Source organism: Rhinopithecus bieti, unplaced genomic scaffold (assembly GCF_001698545.2).
Source record: "Rhinopithecus bieti isolate Rb0 unplaced genomic scaffold, ASM169854v2 scaffold_15776, whole genome shotgun sequence".
Taxonomy (NCBI): domain Eukaryota; kingdom Metazoa; phylum Chordata; class Mammalia; order Primates; family Cercopithecidae; genus Rhinopithecus; species Rhinopithecus bieti.
This window is the reverse complement of record NW_016808836.1, coordinates 508,844-525,979: the sequence shown is the minus strand read 5'-3', so window position 1 is coordinate 525,979 and position 17,136 is coordinate 508,844. Positions and strand designations below refer to the sequence as shown.

The window sequence follows — 17,136 nt, the reverse complement described above, 5'->3', positions numbered from 1 at the left end:
GGCTCCATACTCCATGCCTGCTGCAGGTAGGGAGGGAGAGGCCAGGCTTGCTTGCAGGAAGCCTGGAGCACCCCTCCTCAGCCACCTTGCCCTTCCCCGGCCCTGTGGAGATGCAGTCTCAGGAGAGCTGATCCTTCAGCTCCCCCTCCCCATACGCTTCTCCATCCCTGAAGGAATCTGGCCAGCCCAGGATGCCCTCGCTTTGTCTCCCAGGGCGACACGGCTGTCCTGAGTTCACCCGGAATCATTCAGCCCTTCTCACTGGCTCTGCCAGCTCCCCGAGGTGACCCAAAGCTCTGATGTGCCCACAGGCCCTTGCCCAAGGCCAGCCCTGGACAGATACGGCCATCAGGAAGCACAGCGCTAGCTGAACAGAAGAGATGACTTACCCTCTGCATCCAGCATCTTGGGGATGTCGAGGTATTTCTCGGCCACTTCGAAGGCATTGTTCAGGTTGGTGACAGGGTCGTCCTGGAAGGAGGCAAGTGGAGACAGCGAGAAGAACCCCATCAGGGCAGGGTGCAGGAGCAGGAGGCAGGCAGCGCTGGCCCAGAGGGAGAGACCCGGGAAGGCTAGGGCTGGGGTTTCTTTAGGCAGTTCTCAGCCACGTGTGGTGTGTGAGCGGGAGGGCACCGACTGGATAAATTCAATTCCTACTCACAGGAGTGCTTTGTGAAATCTTTGGGGGACAAACCATGGGCTTTTCTCCAGAAAATGCAGGTGTACCCTTTTCATACAACTTCCAGCCACCCACAGACCCTAGATTAAGCCCCCTGCCCTAAACCCTGGTTTTCATGTTGACTGGAAGATGTGAGCCAGACCCGAGAGAGCCCTGGGGACTGGGTAAGGAGAGCAAACCGAGAGCTCCCAGGTCCCAACCACCCTGAATTGTCCCCCAGCCCCCTCAAGGGCTCCCCACTGCTTACAGGACTAAAGCCCACTGCACCCCAAGTCTCTCCCTGGCTGGGACCTCGCTCTCTTGCTTGCTGTGGCTGGAATGGGCTGGGTGCCGTCTGGTGCCTCCCCCAGGAAGCCCTCCTCTGGCTCTAAGCTGCCTCTTCTGGGGCCCTTCCTGGCTCCTGCTGGCTCGGGGTGCACTAGCCTACCCTGCAGCACTGCTCTGACCTCATGCCCTGCCACCCCATTCAGCCTGAGCACATGTGCATGGCCTGGTGTGGTGCTTTGCTTTGGACACTATTTTTGTCCTGCCTTCCCCCATGAGGCTGGCAGCTTCTGGTGGGCAAGGCCTGGGTTCATACAGGCTTTGTACAGGCAAATGAGAGCAGGACCCTGTATGGGCAACATGGGCTGGTGATGGTTTGGAATTCCTTGTCCTCTGCCCAAAGGTTCTAGAATCCAGAAGGTTGAGGAAGGGGAGTTATAAAGCATGGCTGGCCAGGCCCTTAAATAACCCTGGGTTGGTTGCGGTGTCATAGAGGGAGAGTGGACAGTCCCCGAGGGGAATAAGGGAGGTGAGAGTCAGCCACCAAGCCAGGGGGTGCGAGAAGCCTGCACAAGGCTCTCCCAGGCCACCCATCTGCGTGCAGAACCGGATCTGGAGGCTGGCGATGGATGGACATGGGGATGGTGACCCAGAGTTAGGGGGTCAGACAGGGCACGTCTGTGGGCCATCAAGGGGAGCTCGAGACACCCACCTTCCTCAGCTTGTCATACTCAATCAGCTCCGGTCTGTGCCGGTGGATCAGGGCATTGAAGGCAAGACCGTCCTTCCAGCTGAGGAAGGAAGGGCAAAGGTTATAGGAAGGCCCGCTCACTGTCACGAGAGTGCTGTATGGCCCTGCGCACCCACAGCAGTGACTAATTCTCATTCACTGAGGTCTGGCCTGTGCCAGGCACTGCATGGAGACGGTGTGGCAAAGAGGCTGTGAGCATGACCTCCGGGGCCAGGCAGTCTGAGATCAAATCCTGACTCTTCTGCCTACTGACAGCGTGATCTCGGGTAAGCCAGGCTATCTTGGTTTCCACATCTGTACGATGGGGAGAGTGACATACCTGCTACATAGGGCTGCTGTGCGGACTAAATGAGTAAATGCTTGGATCAGTGCCTGACTCATGACAACTGCTTTATAACTGCTAGCACCTTCCATGGGAGGCCGCCCTGAACCGGACAGACGGCTTCGGGGGAGGTGGCCACTGCAGGAGGCTGGTGCCTGTGCTGTGTGGCCTCCACACCCTGGTGGACCTGACTTACAGGAAGGCCAGTCCGTGGGCTGGCTAAATGCCAGGATTTCGCTTGGCACGCGGGTCTCTGGAGGAAAGGGATCTCCCCAAGGCCACAGGTTGGTCAGTTACAAGCTAGATGGGTCACATTCTCCTCCCTGAGACCCTCTAAGGGTTGGCTCCCTCTGAGGTCAAGCTCGATGTCACCTCCTCAGAAAGGCCACCCAGGGAACTTTCTTCATCTGACTTCCCTGTCCTTGTGCAGCACTTCTCACTGAAGTTATGCTGTGGGATTACTGGCCACTGTGTTCACAGCTGGTCCCACGCTGTGGCGTAAACTTCCCACAAATGGGGACTTTGTTTGGGTGCCACTGTATCTCCACTAGTGGCATGCAGCAGGCATGCTAGATACTTACTAGTTGAAGAAAATGAATGGAAGCTATAGGAAGATTCAGTCAGTTAGTGGCAGGGAAAAAAAGGAGACACACAGAGAAGAGTGACCAAGGGAGGGACCACATGCTATCAGGGTGAGCACGATGGGAAAAGCCCTCTGCACCCAGTGAGGGTCCCTGAGAGCCTGAAGCCGCTGCATATCCCACGAGGCCCTGCTCTTCATTCCTGTGCGGGCCATCCAGGAGACTCAGAGGGTGGAGCCACAGGGCAAACCAGATTTGACCTCAGGGCCGCCCCCAGAGCCAGTGTTCCCAAACACTGGGCAGGTCTGCCTCTTGCCACCCCCTGGACCGCATGCGGCACTGCCCATGCTCGCCTCAGCTACGGCGATGGTGGACATGTCTCATCTCCCACTCACTTTGAGGGAAGCAGGTTCATGGCGGAGCTGAGGCTTGTTCATCTTAGCAGCCACAGAGTACATTTTTCCCCAACACAAAATTCAATAGCAACTCTAAAAACAATTCACTCTTGAGCTGTCAAAATAAAGGAAGAGGCCAGGGGCAGGCAGTGGCTCACATCTGTAATCCCAGAACTTTGGGAGGCCAGGGTAGGAGGACTGCTTGAGCTCAGGAGTTCAAGTCCAGCCTGGGCAACACAGGGAGACCCCATTCCTACTAAAAATAAAAATAAAAAATCAGCCAAGTGTGGCTGCGTGCACCTACAGTCCCACCTACTTGGGAGGCTGAGACAGGAAGACCACTTGAGCCCAGGACAAGGCAGCAGGGACGAGCGACCGCACCACTGCACTCCAGCCTGGGTGACAGCACAGATCCTGTCTCAAAAATGAAGAGCTTTGGCCGGGCGCGGTGGCTCAAGCCTGTAATCCCAGCACTTTGGGAGGCCGAGACGGGCGGATCACGAGGTCAGGAGATCGAGACCATCCTGGCTAACACGGTGAAAACCCGTCTCTACTAAAAAATACAAAAAACTAGCAGGGCGAGGTGGCGGGCGCCTGTAGTCCTAGCTACTCAGGAGGCTGAGGCAGGAGAATGGCGTAAACCCGGGAGGCGGAGCTTGCAGTGAGCTGAGATCCGGCCACTGCACTCCAGCCCGGGCGACAGAGCGAGATTCCGTCTCAACAAAAACAAAAAAAAAGAAGAGCTTTATTGTTGCTTCTGAGAGTCGCCTTGCCTGGGGACGAAGAAGGTTCTATTAGGCCAGCGAGAGGGCTGACCTTACGACCTTCAGCCAGGATGGCTGGGAAACTGCCTCCTCTTCCTCAGAGAGAACCAGGTGACCTTCCCATGGGCTTGTAGGGCCCATGGCCAGGGAGGGGCTGACTGAGGGCTGGCATCTCACAGACCACGACAAAAACACAGGAAACAGAGCAGGTGGGAGGAAGGATCTCAGGTTCCTAGAGGAAGGGAGACGATGAGCAGGACTGGTGCTCACCTGATGTGGAAGTTCTGCACATTGACGTTCTTATACGGGGCTGTTTTTCTCTGGCACCAGAGAAGAAGCCCTTCCTTGGCCGAGGTCTCTGCAAAACACACAAAGACAGTGAGCACTGGCTCAAAAATAAACCCTCAGAACTCAGCCCAAGTTGGATGGGACTTTCGGCCTCAGGCCTAGGGGTCAAACAAAACCCAAGGGGAGAGGACCTCAGTCCTAACAACAGCAGCAGTGATAGCAGTGGGACGGCCACTCCCATTTCGGATGCAGACGGATGCTGCCAGGCCCAACTGCCAGGACACACAGCCTTGCTTAATCCTCATGGCCCCAAGGGGAGACGCTTGACCAGGGCTGCCCCAGGAGGTGGTGGTGTCAGGGCCTGAATCTGTGCCGTGTGCCTGGCCACCAAGCCCGTGCCTTTCACCACCAGAACACACTGCAGACAAGCCCTTGACACCGGCCTTGGCCTCTTTTGAACAAGGTGAAAAGTCAGCTGTGGAGAAGCCTAGGGGGCCCTTCTGTTCCCCGTGGATAGCTCAGCTGTCCTCACAGACTGGGAGCCCTTCAAGGGCAGGAAGCACATCTCTCCCGGTCATCACTGCGACCCGGCACCTGGGAGCCCCTGTACGCTGGCCCAGGTGGCTCTGCCCATCCTGTGTGCACACAGGTGCTTGCAGGGAAGCAAAATCGTCCATTCCTGGACGGCATGAGCTCATAACGGGTCCATGGGGGCCAAGTTTCAAGGATGGGGATGTCGAGCAAACACAGAACCAGGCCCAGGCCCAACTCTCTCACTAGTCTGTTCTGGGACCTGGGTTCCTGAACTGTAAAACGGGCCCAGCTATCCTTGCCCATCTCATGAGGGTGGCATGAGGGTCCACTGAGATGAGGCTGCGAGAGCAAAGGCACTCGGAGGGCACTGGAGCCAAGAGGCGGGCAGCTGGGAGGAGCCTCCCTTCACCTGCCACCCACTGACTACTCCTGCGAGGGTCAGGCCCTGTGAGCGACCCCAACGAAGCAGGAAGAGGCTTGAAGCACGAAGACCACAATTCAGCTCTCCTCTAACCCGCCCTGACTCAGGTGGGAAGCGGGCGCAGTACAGGTGGCTCTCACCTTCCACGGAGATGTCCTGGATGGCGAACCTAAGGATGATAGTCCAGATCATTCCCAGGGTCATCTTTGCGTTGCCGTCCACAATCTCTGCACACAGGGAAGGGGGCAGAGGACAGACGGTCGTTAAAACCAAAGTGAGGCTCCTCCGCCCAATCTGAAGGTGGCCTTCCAGCCCTATCTAGAGAAAGGCTCCAAATCACCCCCTGGCTGCATCTCCCAGGCCCGTCCTCCTCCCTCTCAGGAGAAAATGCATGGAACAGTCTCTGGGCAGCGCTGTTTCAGAGCCTCCTGCTACTGAGCGCCTGCAGGCTTCTGGCCACAAGGGTCTCTGGCCCTGCAGCCAGCTCCTTCTCCTGACCCAATTCAAAAAACCACTCCTCCAAGAGGCCAGTCTCAGGTGTGTGGCCTCTGTTCACACCTCTCTCAACTCTCAGTGCTCTGTACATTTCTGCCTTCATCTGCATACCTCCTGACTACAGGGGAGCACCGCAGGCCCACGCTCTCAGGGCAAAGGTAGCCTTTTTCATCTCTCGGTCAGCAAATGTACACTACATTATTGTTTATTACAAATCTGTCTACTTCCTTCCAATCCCACTGCCAACACTCTCGTCCAAGCCACTCTCATCTCCAGAGTTCAATGAGGCTACATCCTATGTACCCTTCCGGCCTATAGTCCACATCGACACAGCAGCCAGCATGGTCAGTTTCCTTCTTTTGAGACAGGGGCTGGCTGGCTGGATGGAGTGCAATGGTGTAGTCACAGCTCACTGCAGCCTTGACTGCCTGGGCTCAAGCAATCCTCTTGCCTCAGTCTCCCAAGTAGCTGGGACCACAGACACATGCCACAACACCTGGTTAGTTTTTAAACTTTTTGTAGAGGCTGGGTCTTGCTGTTACCCAAGCTGGTCTCAAACTCCTGCTCAAGTGATCTTCCCGCCTTGGCTTCCCAAAGTGCTGGGACTGCAGGTGTAAGCCTCCATGCCTGGCCCACAGGGAAAGGGCTCGCCCTGAAGGTCCAGGCCCCGCCATCCTCCCAGATTTCTCTAGCTGCATCCTCTGGGCAAGCCAGGCTCTTTCTTGCTTTGAGATGCTCACACCTTCTGTCCACCCACAAAGCATGCCCCTAGCCTGCAACCCTCAACTGGCTGGTCCTTCTCATCGTGCAAGCTTCTGCTTGTGCCACCTCTCACTGTGGCTTCCCTGACTGCCCGTCCCAAGGAGCTCCCCCACCCGCCACCCAGTTCCTCCCTCCCTGGCCCCTGTGCTGCCCCTAAGCCATCACTATGTGAAATCACGTGTTGGATGGGCTGTTTACTTGTTCACCATCTGCCAGCCCTCATGAGGGCGAGGCTGCTCTGACCGCCACTGGATCCAGTGCCTGGAAGGCCGGTGAGGAACAAGCATGACTGCTGTGTTGTCAGGAAGGGTAGAGCACAGGCCCAAGGCCAGGTGGCCAGGCTGTACGCTTTCTGAACTAACCTAAAAACAAACATTTGCAGCCAGGTGCGGTGGCTCACACCTGTAACCCCAGCAATTTGGGAGGCTGAAGCGGGTGTGGATCACCTGAGGTTAGGAGTTCGAGACCAGCCTGACCAAGATGGTGAAACCCTGTCTCTGCCAAAAATACAAAAATTAGCCTGGCGTGGTGGCAGGTGCCTGTAATTCCAACTACTTGGGAGGCTGAGGCAGGAGAATTGCTTGAGCCCAGGAGGTTGCAGTGAGCCAAGATTCCACCATTGCACTCCAGCCTAGGCGACAAGAGTGAGACTCCATCTCAAAAAACTTGCTGAAACTTCTCAAAAGAAGGGCTTGGACCACACCTTCTTCAGCCTCAGCAACTAAAGAGAAAAACCTTCTCTGCAAGGCCCAGGGCAGCTGTGTGTCTGAGGCTGGATGAGAGAAGGCAGCGCCTCATCCCGGAGTCCACCAGTCAGGCGTGCCTAGGGCGGTCCTCCCCACTTGTCAACACGCCAGATGCGAGGAGCACCGTGAAGTGGCTTCCAAAGAAGACACAGGGGCTCCACTGCTGCAACCACTCTTGGGAAGGGCTGGGCACAGGGGTGAGTTCCAAAGCTAACTGCAGAGCTGGAGGCACAGGACACCACAGGAGACCCTGCTCACTGACCTCTGAGCAGAACACTCCAGGGCAGGCTTGCTTGGAAGCAGGTGGAGAGGTCACAGAGAAGATGGGGCCCACCTTCCCCCGGGGATACACCCAGAGGAAGGGGGTGTCCATGAGCCACAGCTTTCACTTTTCAGAGGAGGAAATATGCTCATTCTGCTGCCCAGAGACAGGGGAGGGACCCAGTGTCCACCCTGTCCTAGGGTTCAGAGCCCCAGACCCAGAAACTGAGCAGCACCACCTGCCCCTTAGTGCAGCGAGGCAGCTCGAGCCTCAGGAAATCTATGCTGTGCACCTCCCGAGGGCTGGGCCTGCAGAGCTGGGCAAGGCCGCAGCTCCCCACCCCAGCGGGCACCGGTGCAGCTGGTCACGGAGGGCTTATGGAGTTCTGGTGAGGAGAGGAGGATGGCGTTTCTCATGACACATCCACCAGCTGCTTCTCTGACCTGCAGCTGTGCCTCTGGTCCCTCTCATCACCCCTACGGGAAGCCAATAATCCCGCGAATGCCCGATCATGTGGAAGGACAGGGGGACAGGGTGGGGTGGGGTTCTCAGGTGCCTTGAGCCCCAGGAACGCCTCCATTAGGCTTTGTTCCGAGGCCCCACGGTCGCAGGGACGAGGAGTGAACCAATTTGGGCATGAACAGAGAACATTTTTAGACCAAGTTTTTCTCCAAATGAAAACTGATGACTGCCATGGGTCTCTCCTCTAACCCCTCCTGTATTTACAGACTAGCATTTGAGCAAAATAAATGCAGCTGTGAGAAGCAGAAGGCTGGAACAGAGCCCAGAGGAAAGATCCATGCAAGGACAAAAACAGGGCCTGACTGAATTTTTGGGTTGTGATTTTTTTAAACAAACACCAACCACCTCGACTGTGGCATGCAAGGCTTGGCACTCCTCCTCGCAGAGGTCCTGGGCCAGGGCAGAGCCTTGGAACTCAGTACACACATTCTGGCCCGGAGTCTTGGCCAAACTCTCAGAGCCCTGTCATTAACGGCAATTAGTTTACTTTGTTTTTCTAGAAGCTGGGACAACATGGATGTCAGGGTGAAGAATCCTTACTCTGACTAATGAGCGGAACTGTGAGCCCACGCTGCTGGGGAGCTTCTGAGCTCCATCAGACCTCGCCTGTCTCTAAAAGTGCCTGGGAGCTCAACCCAGGGGCCCCTGCCAAGAGCCTGCTGCTCTAGTGAGGCTACAGTCCTGGTTATCTACATGGGGCCCAGGAGGATCCTGGGGTGGTCAGAGGTGAAACTCTCCAAGCCTGTGCACACAGGGCAAAGTCTGGGCACTGACCTTTGGCCATGCACTCCCTATCCCGATACCTGACACGGGGCCTCCAGTCCCCTTCTCTGATATTGGGCAGGGCATAATGAGAAAAGTGTTCCTGGTACAGAGAGAGGCTGTGGCACGTGTTTGCTACTGTCTGCTGAGCCTGGCACAAGGAGAACCAGTGAGGGCGACCTGAGTGCAAGTCAAAACCATTCCTCCCCCTACAGAAGAAGCCGCCGCCCCCATGGTTGGGTGGGTTGCACTCCCTAGATTTGGACTGTGTCCACCAGATTTTTTCCAAGGGGTTGGGGGAGCTTGTGGGCTCAGCATCCTATCAAGAGCAGTTGTTGGGATCACTGCTGAGTATGTAGTGGGGCTCTGAGTGCCCCAAGCACCCTACCACCAACAAAATTTCTCTTCAGAATGCAGATGTTGTGCCTCAGAGCCTGAAGGTCAGAAACAGGACCCTCACTGCTCCATCTCCAGCTCACCTTCTGCCCCGATGGAGACCAGCTTGACGCCTTTGCTGGCAATAAAGTCCAGTGCTTTGTTCACGTTGTTGATTTTGTGCACTCTCATTTTCCCCCGCTCCGGCTTAGGTAACCGCTCCCCTGAGAAATGCACAAAGAGAAAAGAAGAGGGGGTGAGACAGAGAGAGAGAGAAAGGGAGATAGGGAGAGAAGCTTTAGAGTCTCCTCTGTTCACCAAAACCAGGTTCCCCTGCTGAACCACCAGGCCACTCCGGCCCCACCCACCCGGCCGCCGTGCAGCTGCTAAGGGGTGCTCTGTCCTCCTCAGGAGCAATGAGACAGCTGGGTGGGCAGCGTCTCTGGGGACTGCTGTGGCCGAGCACCTGTGCCAAGGCTGGGCTGCACTGTGTGGCTGGGAGCCTCACCTGATATGACCTCCAGGAGCAACATGAGCTTGAGCCCGTCTCGGAAGTCCTCATCGATGTTCTCGATCTGTGTGCCTGCCTTCCGCAGGTGGGAGTTGCACCACGCCGTGAAGGTCTGAGGAGGCAGAACAAAGAGTAGAGGCAGAGTCAGCCTGGCTGTCGGGCTCTTTCCACACACCTGCCAGGCTACAGCCCTGACCTCAGGAGAACCGCAGCTGCCACGGAGCACTCACCCACACACACCGCACATGCCCGATACACACATTGTTTCTGATCCTCACAGTGACCGTGGGAGGCAGATGTGAGGAAACTGAGGCTTCAGGTGATTAATGACCCACCACGAGACCATCCAGATGGTAAGTGGCAGAGCTTGGATTTGAACCCAAGTATGTCAATTTTGGCAACATGTGCTTTTTCCACACCCCCGAGCTGCCTCAAGGGAGGCCAGTACAAACATCAGACACAAGTGCCTCAGCCCACCGCTGGCTCACTTGGTCACATAAACACGACTGAGCATCAGGCTCAGTAGTGTGGAATCAACAGGTCGGGCTCCTGCCCTCACGGGGCTTGTTTTCTTGATGAAGGCCAGCCCTTCATCTGCCAGCCAGACCCACATGCCCCAGCTGGACCCTGGCTTCCGTGACTGGCGGCTGCTCTTCTCAGGCAGGAGCTCAGGCTGCCACATTCCAATCATGTGCACAGATACAACCCAGAACAGGAAAGTGGCAGGAAAAGAAAAGCTCCCATAAACGCAGGATTTCCTCAAGTCTCTCTTCGAGCTTGGGCAGCCCAGAAGCAAGCCCTCCCAGGAAAGGCCAGGAACATAGACCCTCTGAGCCCTGGGCACATGCCTACATGCCTGTGTCGTCTGGCTTCCTGTGAGCAAGATGCCCCCGCCCCTCTCTCTCCTGGAGAACATGCCATGCCCCATCCTTCCTATTCTTCTGTTGTTGTGGAGATGGAGTCTCACTCTGTCACCCAGGCTGAAGTGCAGTGGCGCAATCTTGGCTCACCACAACCTCCACCTCCTGGGTTCAAGCGATTCTCATGCCTCAGCCTCCTGAGTAGCTGGGAATACAAGCGTATGCCAACACGCCCAGTTAATTTTTGTATTTTTAGTAGAGATGGGGTTTTACCATGTTGGCCAGGCTGGTCTTGAACTCCTGGCCTCAAGTGATCCACCCGCCTCAGCCTCCCAAAGTGCTGGGATTACAGGCATGAACCACTGCACCCGGTTCCTATTTTTAAGACTCAGTGCAGCTTAGAGGAGGCTGGAAGGCAAGTGGGAGGCAGGCCCCCCTCACCAGGGTTAGGCAGCCGCATCTAAGGAAAATGTTTCGGAGGACCAACTGGAAGGGAAGGAGGGTACTAAACAAGAAGTCTAAGTCCCTGGTCCTAACAGACCAACGATGCTGACAGGGCATAGGTACACCCAAGCACGGGGCATGCAGCCTCCTGGTGGTGCCCAGCTACTCAGCCCCCTGCAAGCTGGGGCATGCTCATAGACATTAGGGCCACAGAAGATCTCAGATCAGTTAACGCCAACACGCCCAGGCGCCTTCAGGGAAACCAGCCTACGCACCCTCCCGCAACAGGGCCTGGGAAAAACCCCAAGTGTCTGCTTCTTATAGGAACCCCTGTACCCCACCCTCTCCGTCTGCAGGGGCCAGTGTAGAAGTGGGCAGACAGCCAGGGACACACAAGAGCACATTCCACGCCCCGGGTGCAGGCGGAGGCCATGCAGAACACAAGGGGCTTCCACGGAGGCTCTGGCCAAGCACCATGTGTTTTGACAACTGTTGCCAGCCCTGCTCATTCAGGGAGACCCGACATAAAGCCCCTCGCAGACAAAGCAGCTGCCTAATTAACATGCCATACCACAGTGTGGACCCAGCATGGGGCTTCCTTCCAAATCCGAACGGGGGCAAGCGTGGACAGCTAGACCACTCCTGCCCCACCTCTCGCCATGGAGAATTCCTCTACCTGGGAGACAGAGACCCCTCCTGGTGGCACGACGCTGTTCCTCCACTAAAGATACCTCTGCTCCGCCATGTAGCCAGCCCCGGGCATCCCTCAAAAGTCAGGCCAAATGCTGTGCCTGGACAGTACCTGCACCATGGCCTCTCTGACCCGGGTCTGCCTCGGACGGCTGCCTCCCTACAGATCGCATCACGCCCTTGCTCTCTGGTCTCTAACAGTTCTTGTCTCCCACCCTCCCAAGGCTATGAGCTCCTCAAGGGGAGAAGCCCCATAGTAGGTTCTCATTACGGAGCGCACTAACTCACCTTCCCAGCCTCCCCCATACAATGCTGAATTCAGAGAGCCCAGGGCGGGAACCCTGCTTACACCACTCATGCGGACATGCCACCCAACCTTCCTAACTTCCATTTCCTCCTCTGCAACGTGGGGATGAAGATCCCACCTAGGCCACAGGCAGTGTGAGGACTCAAGGTGGCCATGCCTGTAGCGTGCATGGCAGTGCTCAGGAAGTGGCAGCTCTCTGGATGGCCCTGTGCCTCCCAGGGTCTCCTCCCTCCCTGCCCTGGTCTCAGGAGTCCTGCCCACCCCTTCCACAGCATGCCTGCTCTGTCCCCTGCCCGCCCTCAGCACCACGCAGCCCTTGGCATCTCTCCCATAGCATCCCCCAGTCATTTTTAGTCTTACTGGATGCTCCATGCACATGAGCTCTCTTTCCTACCATGTGTGAGCTCCAGGGGGTGGGAAGTATGGCACCTGCGCCTTTACAGCCCCAGAGCACTGCCAGCCTTGATGGCGGGCAGCAAGCAGGTGTGGAGCCCAGCAGCCCTGTGAAGCAGAGGGCAGCAGCAAATGGGCTGGGAAGGAAGTGGCCATGGATGGTAGGCCTCTACTCTCACATGTGCCTGAGAGCAGGCACTGCTGGGCAGCAAAGTAGCCAAGACACATCCCACAGCCTGAGGACACAAGAGGGCTATTCCCCAAGGCCAAGGCCCTGTGCTCTGGTGTTGCCAGGCCCAGACCTAGGCACCTGGGCTGCAGGGAGGGCCGGGCACGTGTGCAAACAGCACCCCTCACAGCCTCAGCCTGTGTAGGCTGCTCCTGCAGGCTCTGTAGGGGCACAGACCTGGGTTTGGGTTTGAATGCCAGCCCCTTGGCTTACTCATTCCATGTTTCCAATCAAGTGACTTTACCTACTTAAGTCTGTTTCCTTCCCTGTAAGATGGATTTATCAGAATCTACCTCCTGCAGTGTGCTCTAAGAATTAAACGGGGAAAATACATTTAAAGCATCTGACAGGCTCCTTGGCATAAATTAAGAGCCAGATGAATCACACGCATGTGTGTACATGTACACACACGCACAAGCATGCGCTGAGATCCAGTCTCTTCTCTGCAAAGGCCCTCTGACTACCCACTGGTATGTAGGGAAAATGGGATGGCAGGAGACCCTCTGCGGATGGCCCCACCCCACCCTGTGGAGGCTGTGAACAAACCTCGCCGCTTGGGTTCTGGCCACCTGTCCTCAGAGGGGCTGCTGCACTACCCGCCCTCCATGCATACACTCCACCTGTGCTCATCTTCTCTGGGTAGCAAACAAGATCTCTGGCTTGGGTGTCACACAGGTGTGGATTCACATCTTGCCTCTGCCACTGAGGGCTCAGGCAAGCGATAAGCCTCAGTTTCCTCACTGATAAACAGGACCATAACCAACCGAGAGGTTAAGATAGGGATTAAACACAAGGACGCATGTCAATCACTCAGTGATGTGTTAAACAAGTGTCAAAGGAAGGTCCTCTCTGAAATCAATGGTAACTCTTCCGTGTGTTCTGTCTTCCTGATTGACGCAGGCAAAGCCCCAAGCACAGGTGCTCAGGGAGGACGCCCACTCGCCTGGCCTGGATGATACAGAACAGAACTCCCGCTCAGATCCGGAACTGACACAGGCTTGGTGAACCCCACTGATGTGCTCCTATCCTCACCCCATGTCTTGCTTTGCCCTGTTTTGTCCTCCTGGAAGATGAGGGGCATCTATTGATGTCAGAGGTTCACAAAGCCCTTAGCTCTGGTGAGGAGAGAGCCTGCACTCACAAGGCCACCCCTAGGAACAGGTCGACCACGACGACCACTTCTCCATGCGGAGAGACTGGTGAGTAGGAGCTGGAGTTCGAACGGGACATTAAAAATTCATCGCTTTTTCTACTTGGTTACAAAAATAACACTCTGCTTCCATCCTTCCTCTCCCTACCCGGTTTAGACTATGCTGCGTGGGGTGGATGGTGTGGAGAGGTGGTTTCTATAGATGGAGGCCCTATGCGCCCACCATGCCGCCCTCCACCATGCAGAATTCTCAGAATGTGGGCAGCCGACTTCATGATGCCCCAGGCCACCATGGGTCCGCACATATTCGTTCCCTGGACAAGCATGTGCTGGGGGTCAGCAGAGGGCCAGGCCCTGTGCCGAATCCATAACAGTGAACAAAAGTGAACACTCTCATGAGGCTCCAGGTCTGATCTCATTAATCAAGCAATCAGTTCACTCCAGAAATAACGCTCTTAGGAAAAGTGGTAATAATAACAGCAGTAACCGCAGCAGACAATTCCATAGAGTCTACCAGGGGCAGGCACTGCTCCAGGCACTTGGTCACTTGCTAATTCTCTCACCCTCGTAATCATCTCTGGAGAGAGGTGCTAGTACAACCTCCATTTTACAGATGAGGAAAAGGAGGGCCTCAGAGGTGAAGTGGCTTGCTCCCATCAGCCACGCACTAGAAAGTTACAGAGCTGGGTTTAAAGCCAGGTGCTGGGCTCCTGGGGCCATGGGGTGTTCTGCCAAGTTTGTGTCCCCTCCCCTGTGATGGGAGCTGAAGAGTGTGGTCAGCATGGTGGCGGGGGGCGGGGGGGGGGGCATCAAGCAAGTGGCGAGGCAGACACAGAAAGGTGTCCCTGAAGAGGTCATTCTCAAACTCTGAGCTGAAGGATGAGGAGTTAATAAGACAAAAATGAGGGAGACCTTCCAGATACTGTGAAGAGCACGTGCCAAAGCCCTCCTGCAGAAGGGACAGAGCCCGCTCCGAGAAGGAAGGGAGTAAAGGAGTGCGGCTGGCACACTGGCCTCACAAGGCCATTAAACGGTCATGTTGTCCCTGCCATGTGGGGAAAGAGCCGAAGGGGACAAGGGTCAACGTGTGATGGCCAGGAATAAAGCAGGGTGAAGAGCCCCTGAGAGAAATTCCCTCCCCTGGCAGGAAGAGGAAGGCAGAGGTGCCCTGCTGGCATGCCGAGGGAGAAATGCAAACTCAAGGTTTTTATTTCATTTGGGAGGAACCCAGCCCTTTGTGGGAGGAGGGGAAAGGCAAAAAGCACTGAGCTCTCCTGGGCTTCATCATCGCAGTCATCCTCCAGGGGCAGCAGCGATTCTGACCGTCCAGAATGTGGCAGTGGCTATGCCCTCAGGACCGCACCTAAGAGGCATGCACCTGCCTCACAAATACTGACTTGGAGCCCTATCATGTACTGGACACGCGAGGAAGCAAAACAGTTATCATTTACATTGTGGCCAGCCAAGTGTGGTGGCGCACACCTATAATCCCAGCACTTCAGGAGGCCGAGACAGGGGGACTGCTTTAGCCCAGGAGTTCGAGACCAGCCTAGGCAACATGGCAAAACCCCATCACTACAAAACTACAAAAATTAGCCAGGCATGGTGCTGCGCAACTGTAGTCCCAGCTACTCGAGAGGCTGAGGTGGGAAGACGGCTTGAGCCTGGGAGGCAGAGGTTGCAGTGAGCTGAGATCATATCAGTGCACTCCAGCCTGGGTGACAGAGCCAGACCCTGTCTCAACCCACCTCCCACCAAAATTATATTCAGCATTGGGATGCGGGGGGACATGACATATTAAAGGTAATTATGCTATAACAGCTAATTGCTAGTTCTTACTATTTACACATTAGCAACTCTTTAAAACCTCCAACCCCATGATCACAGGAGATATTATCTCCATTTGATGAGGAAACGGAGGCAGGGAGAAGTTCAGTGACTTGCTTAATGTCACACAGACACAGATGATACATACAAACACAGGGCGGGCATTCATTCCACGATGTCTGCGTAGAATGGGAGGTGCTGGCCAGTGAGGGAGAGACAGCAGAGTCAGGTCAAGAAGCCCCCAGCCAGGGCCAGGCGTGGTGGCTCGCACCTGTAATCCCAACACTTTGGGAGGCCGAGGCGGGCAGATAACCTGAGATCTGGAATTCAAGACCAACCTGGCCAACATGGTGAAACCTCATCCTACTAAAAATACAAAAATTAGCCAGACGTGGTGGCGGGCTCCTGTAATCCCAGCTACTCCGGAAGCTGAGACAGGAGAATCGCTTGAACCTGGGAGGTGGAGGTTGCAGTGAGCAGAGATCGCGCCACTGCACTCCAGCCTGAGAGACAGAGTAAGACTCCATTTCAAAACAAAAAAAAAGTCCCCACCCAGCCCAGCCTTGGTCCCAGAGCTAGAGGTGAACTCAGAGAGCAAGGCAGGCAGGGAGGCAGGGAGGCAGGCAGGCAGGCAGGCAGAGCGACACCCGAGCAGCTCGCCTGCTTCTCAAAAGGTGGCCCCGCTGCTCCCAGTCTGTCCCTGGCCCTCCTGTAAAGGGAGTCTGCATCCAGCCCTTGACCTATCTAGGGAGGAAGGAAGGATGTGGACTCATCTGTCTTTGAGAACACATGTGAACCAAACCACAGAGAGGAGGCTTCAGAGCTTGCCCCTGCATGTGGGCACCCTATTAAAGAGGCTTCTCTGGTTGCTAAAATAGCACAGGGTGTGACTGGGGGAAAGGGGGGTGGAAGAACAGAGAAAGGCAAGCTTGTCAGTTGAGTTGGGCTCCACGGTCACCCCTCCGTGTGCCAAGGCCCATGGTGACCCAGCTAAGGCGGGCTTCAGGGAGCCCCAAGAGCAGTTTCTGCTTTGTCACTGTGGGCTGCAGGAGGGAGATGGAGACCCAGCATCTCTGGTCATAAAGTCCTTCCTGCGTCATAGGGACCCCTCCCAGTCGCCAGGATGTGGGGCGGTAGGTGAATGAATGATGGATATTGTTCAGGAGGTGACCTAAGCACCCAGGAATGTGGCAGCAGTGGGCTTTAATGAGCCATTCATCAATGAATCCCTCCCTCAACCCAAAGAGGCAAAGCCCTCTCTACTCTGGGGCACTGATTAAGAAACAAACATTCGGCAGACACAGGGCAACCGAGTGGTTCCAGTAGGCAGAGCGATGGTGAACTGGAGGGAAGAAAGGGCCCTGGTGGGATGAGGCCGACCCAGCTGAACAAACTCGCCTTCTCTATTCTTCCTGCCTTCCTGTTACAAAACATGTTCTCAGAGCTGAAGGGGGTGGAGGGAAATGGCTGTTGGAAGCTGGAATTCCACTAAGCCCAGAATAAAAAGAGTCTCTTGCAAAGTTGCTCTGAGCCTAGAAACAGGCTCGAGAGATCCCTCGGGAGGGGCGAGCATGCCGGCTCTGCACTGTGTAGCACAGGATCCAGACTGGATCGCAGGCTTCACTCTCCCCACCCACCAGGTTGATGCTCACATGTGGATCCCACGGACCCTGCAGTTGACAAGATTTTAGAAAAAACCATTTGCTGCCTCACACCACAACACTATTCTGCCGTGTACACCGCCCACCCGCCTAGCAGGGTATCACAGGCCAACAGGCTGACCTATGAGGACCAACCTGCAT

At 55.8% G+C, this 17,136-nt stretch overlaps 1 protein-coding gene across 3 annotated transcripts in view; it reads right to left on the bottom strand.

The window, feature by feature from the left end:
- The window catches only part of ACTN4 (actinin alpha 4), an 85,390-nt gene that overhangs the window by 20,964 nt on the left and 47,290 nt on the right, over positions 1–17,136 (bottom strand). For all 3 annotated transcript variants that reach the window (XM_017887412.1, XM_017887413.1, XM_017887414.1), the window contains exons 2-7: positions 9,432–9,546; positions 9,028–9,147; positions 5,140–5,226; positions 4,027–4,114; positions 1,656–1,734; positions 390–471 (exon numbers count right to left, since the gene is read on the bottom strand). In XM_017887412.1, the coding sequence (XP_017742901.1) occupies positions 390–471; positions 1,656–1,734; positions 4,027–4,114; positions 5,140–5,226; positions 9,028–9,147; positions 9,432–9,546 (571 nt within the window). The remainder of the gene's footprint in view (positions 1–389; positions 472–1,655; positions 1,735–4,026; positions 4,115–5,139; positions 5,227–9,027; positions 9,148–9,431; positions 9,547–17,136) is intronic.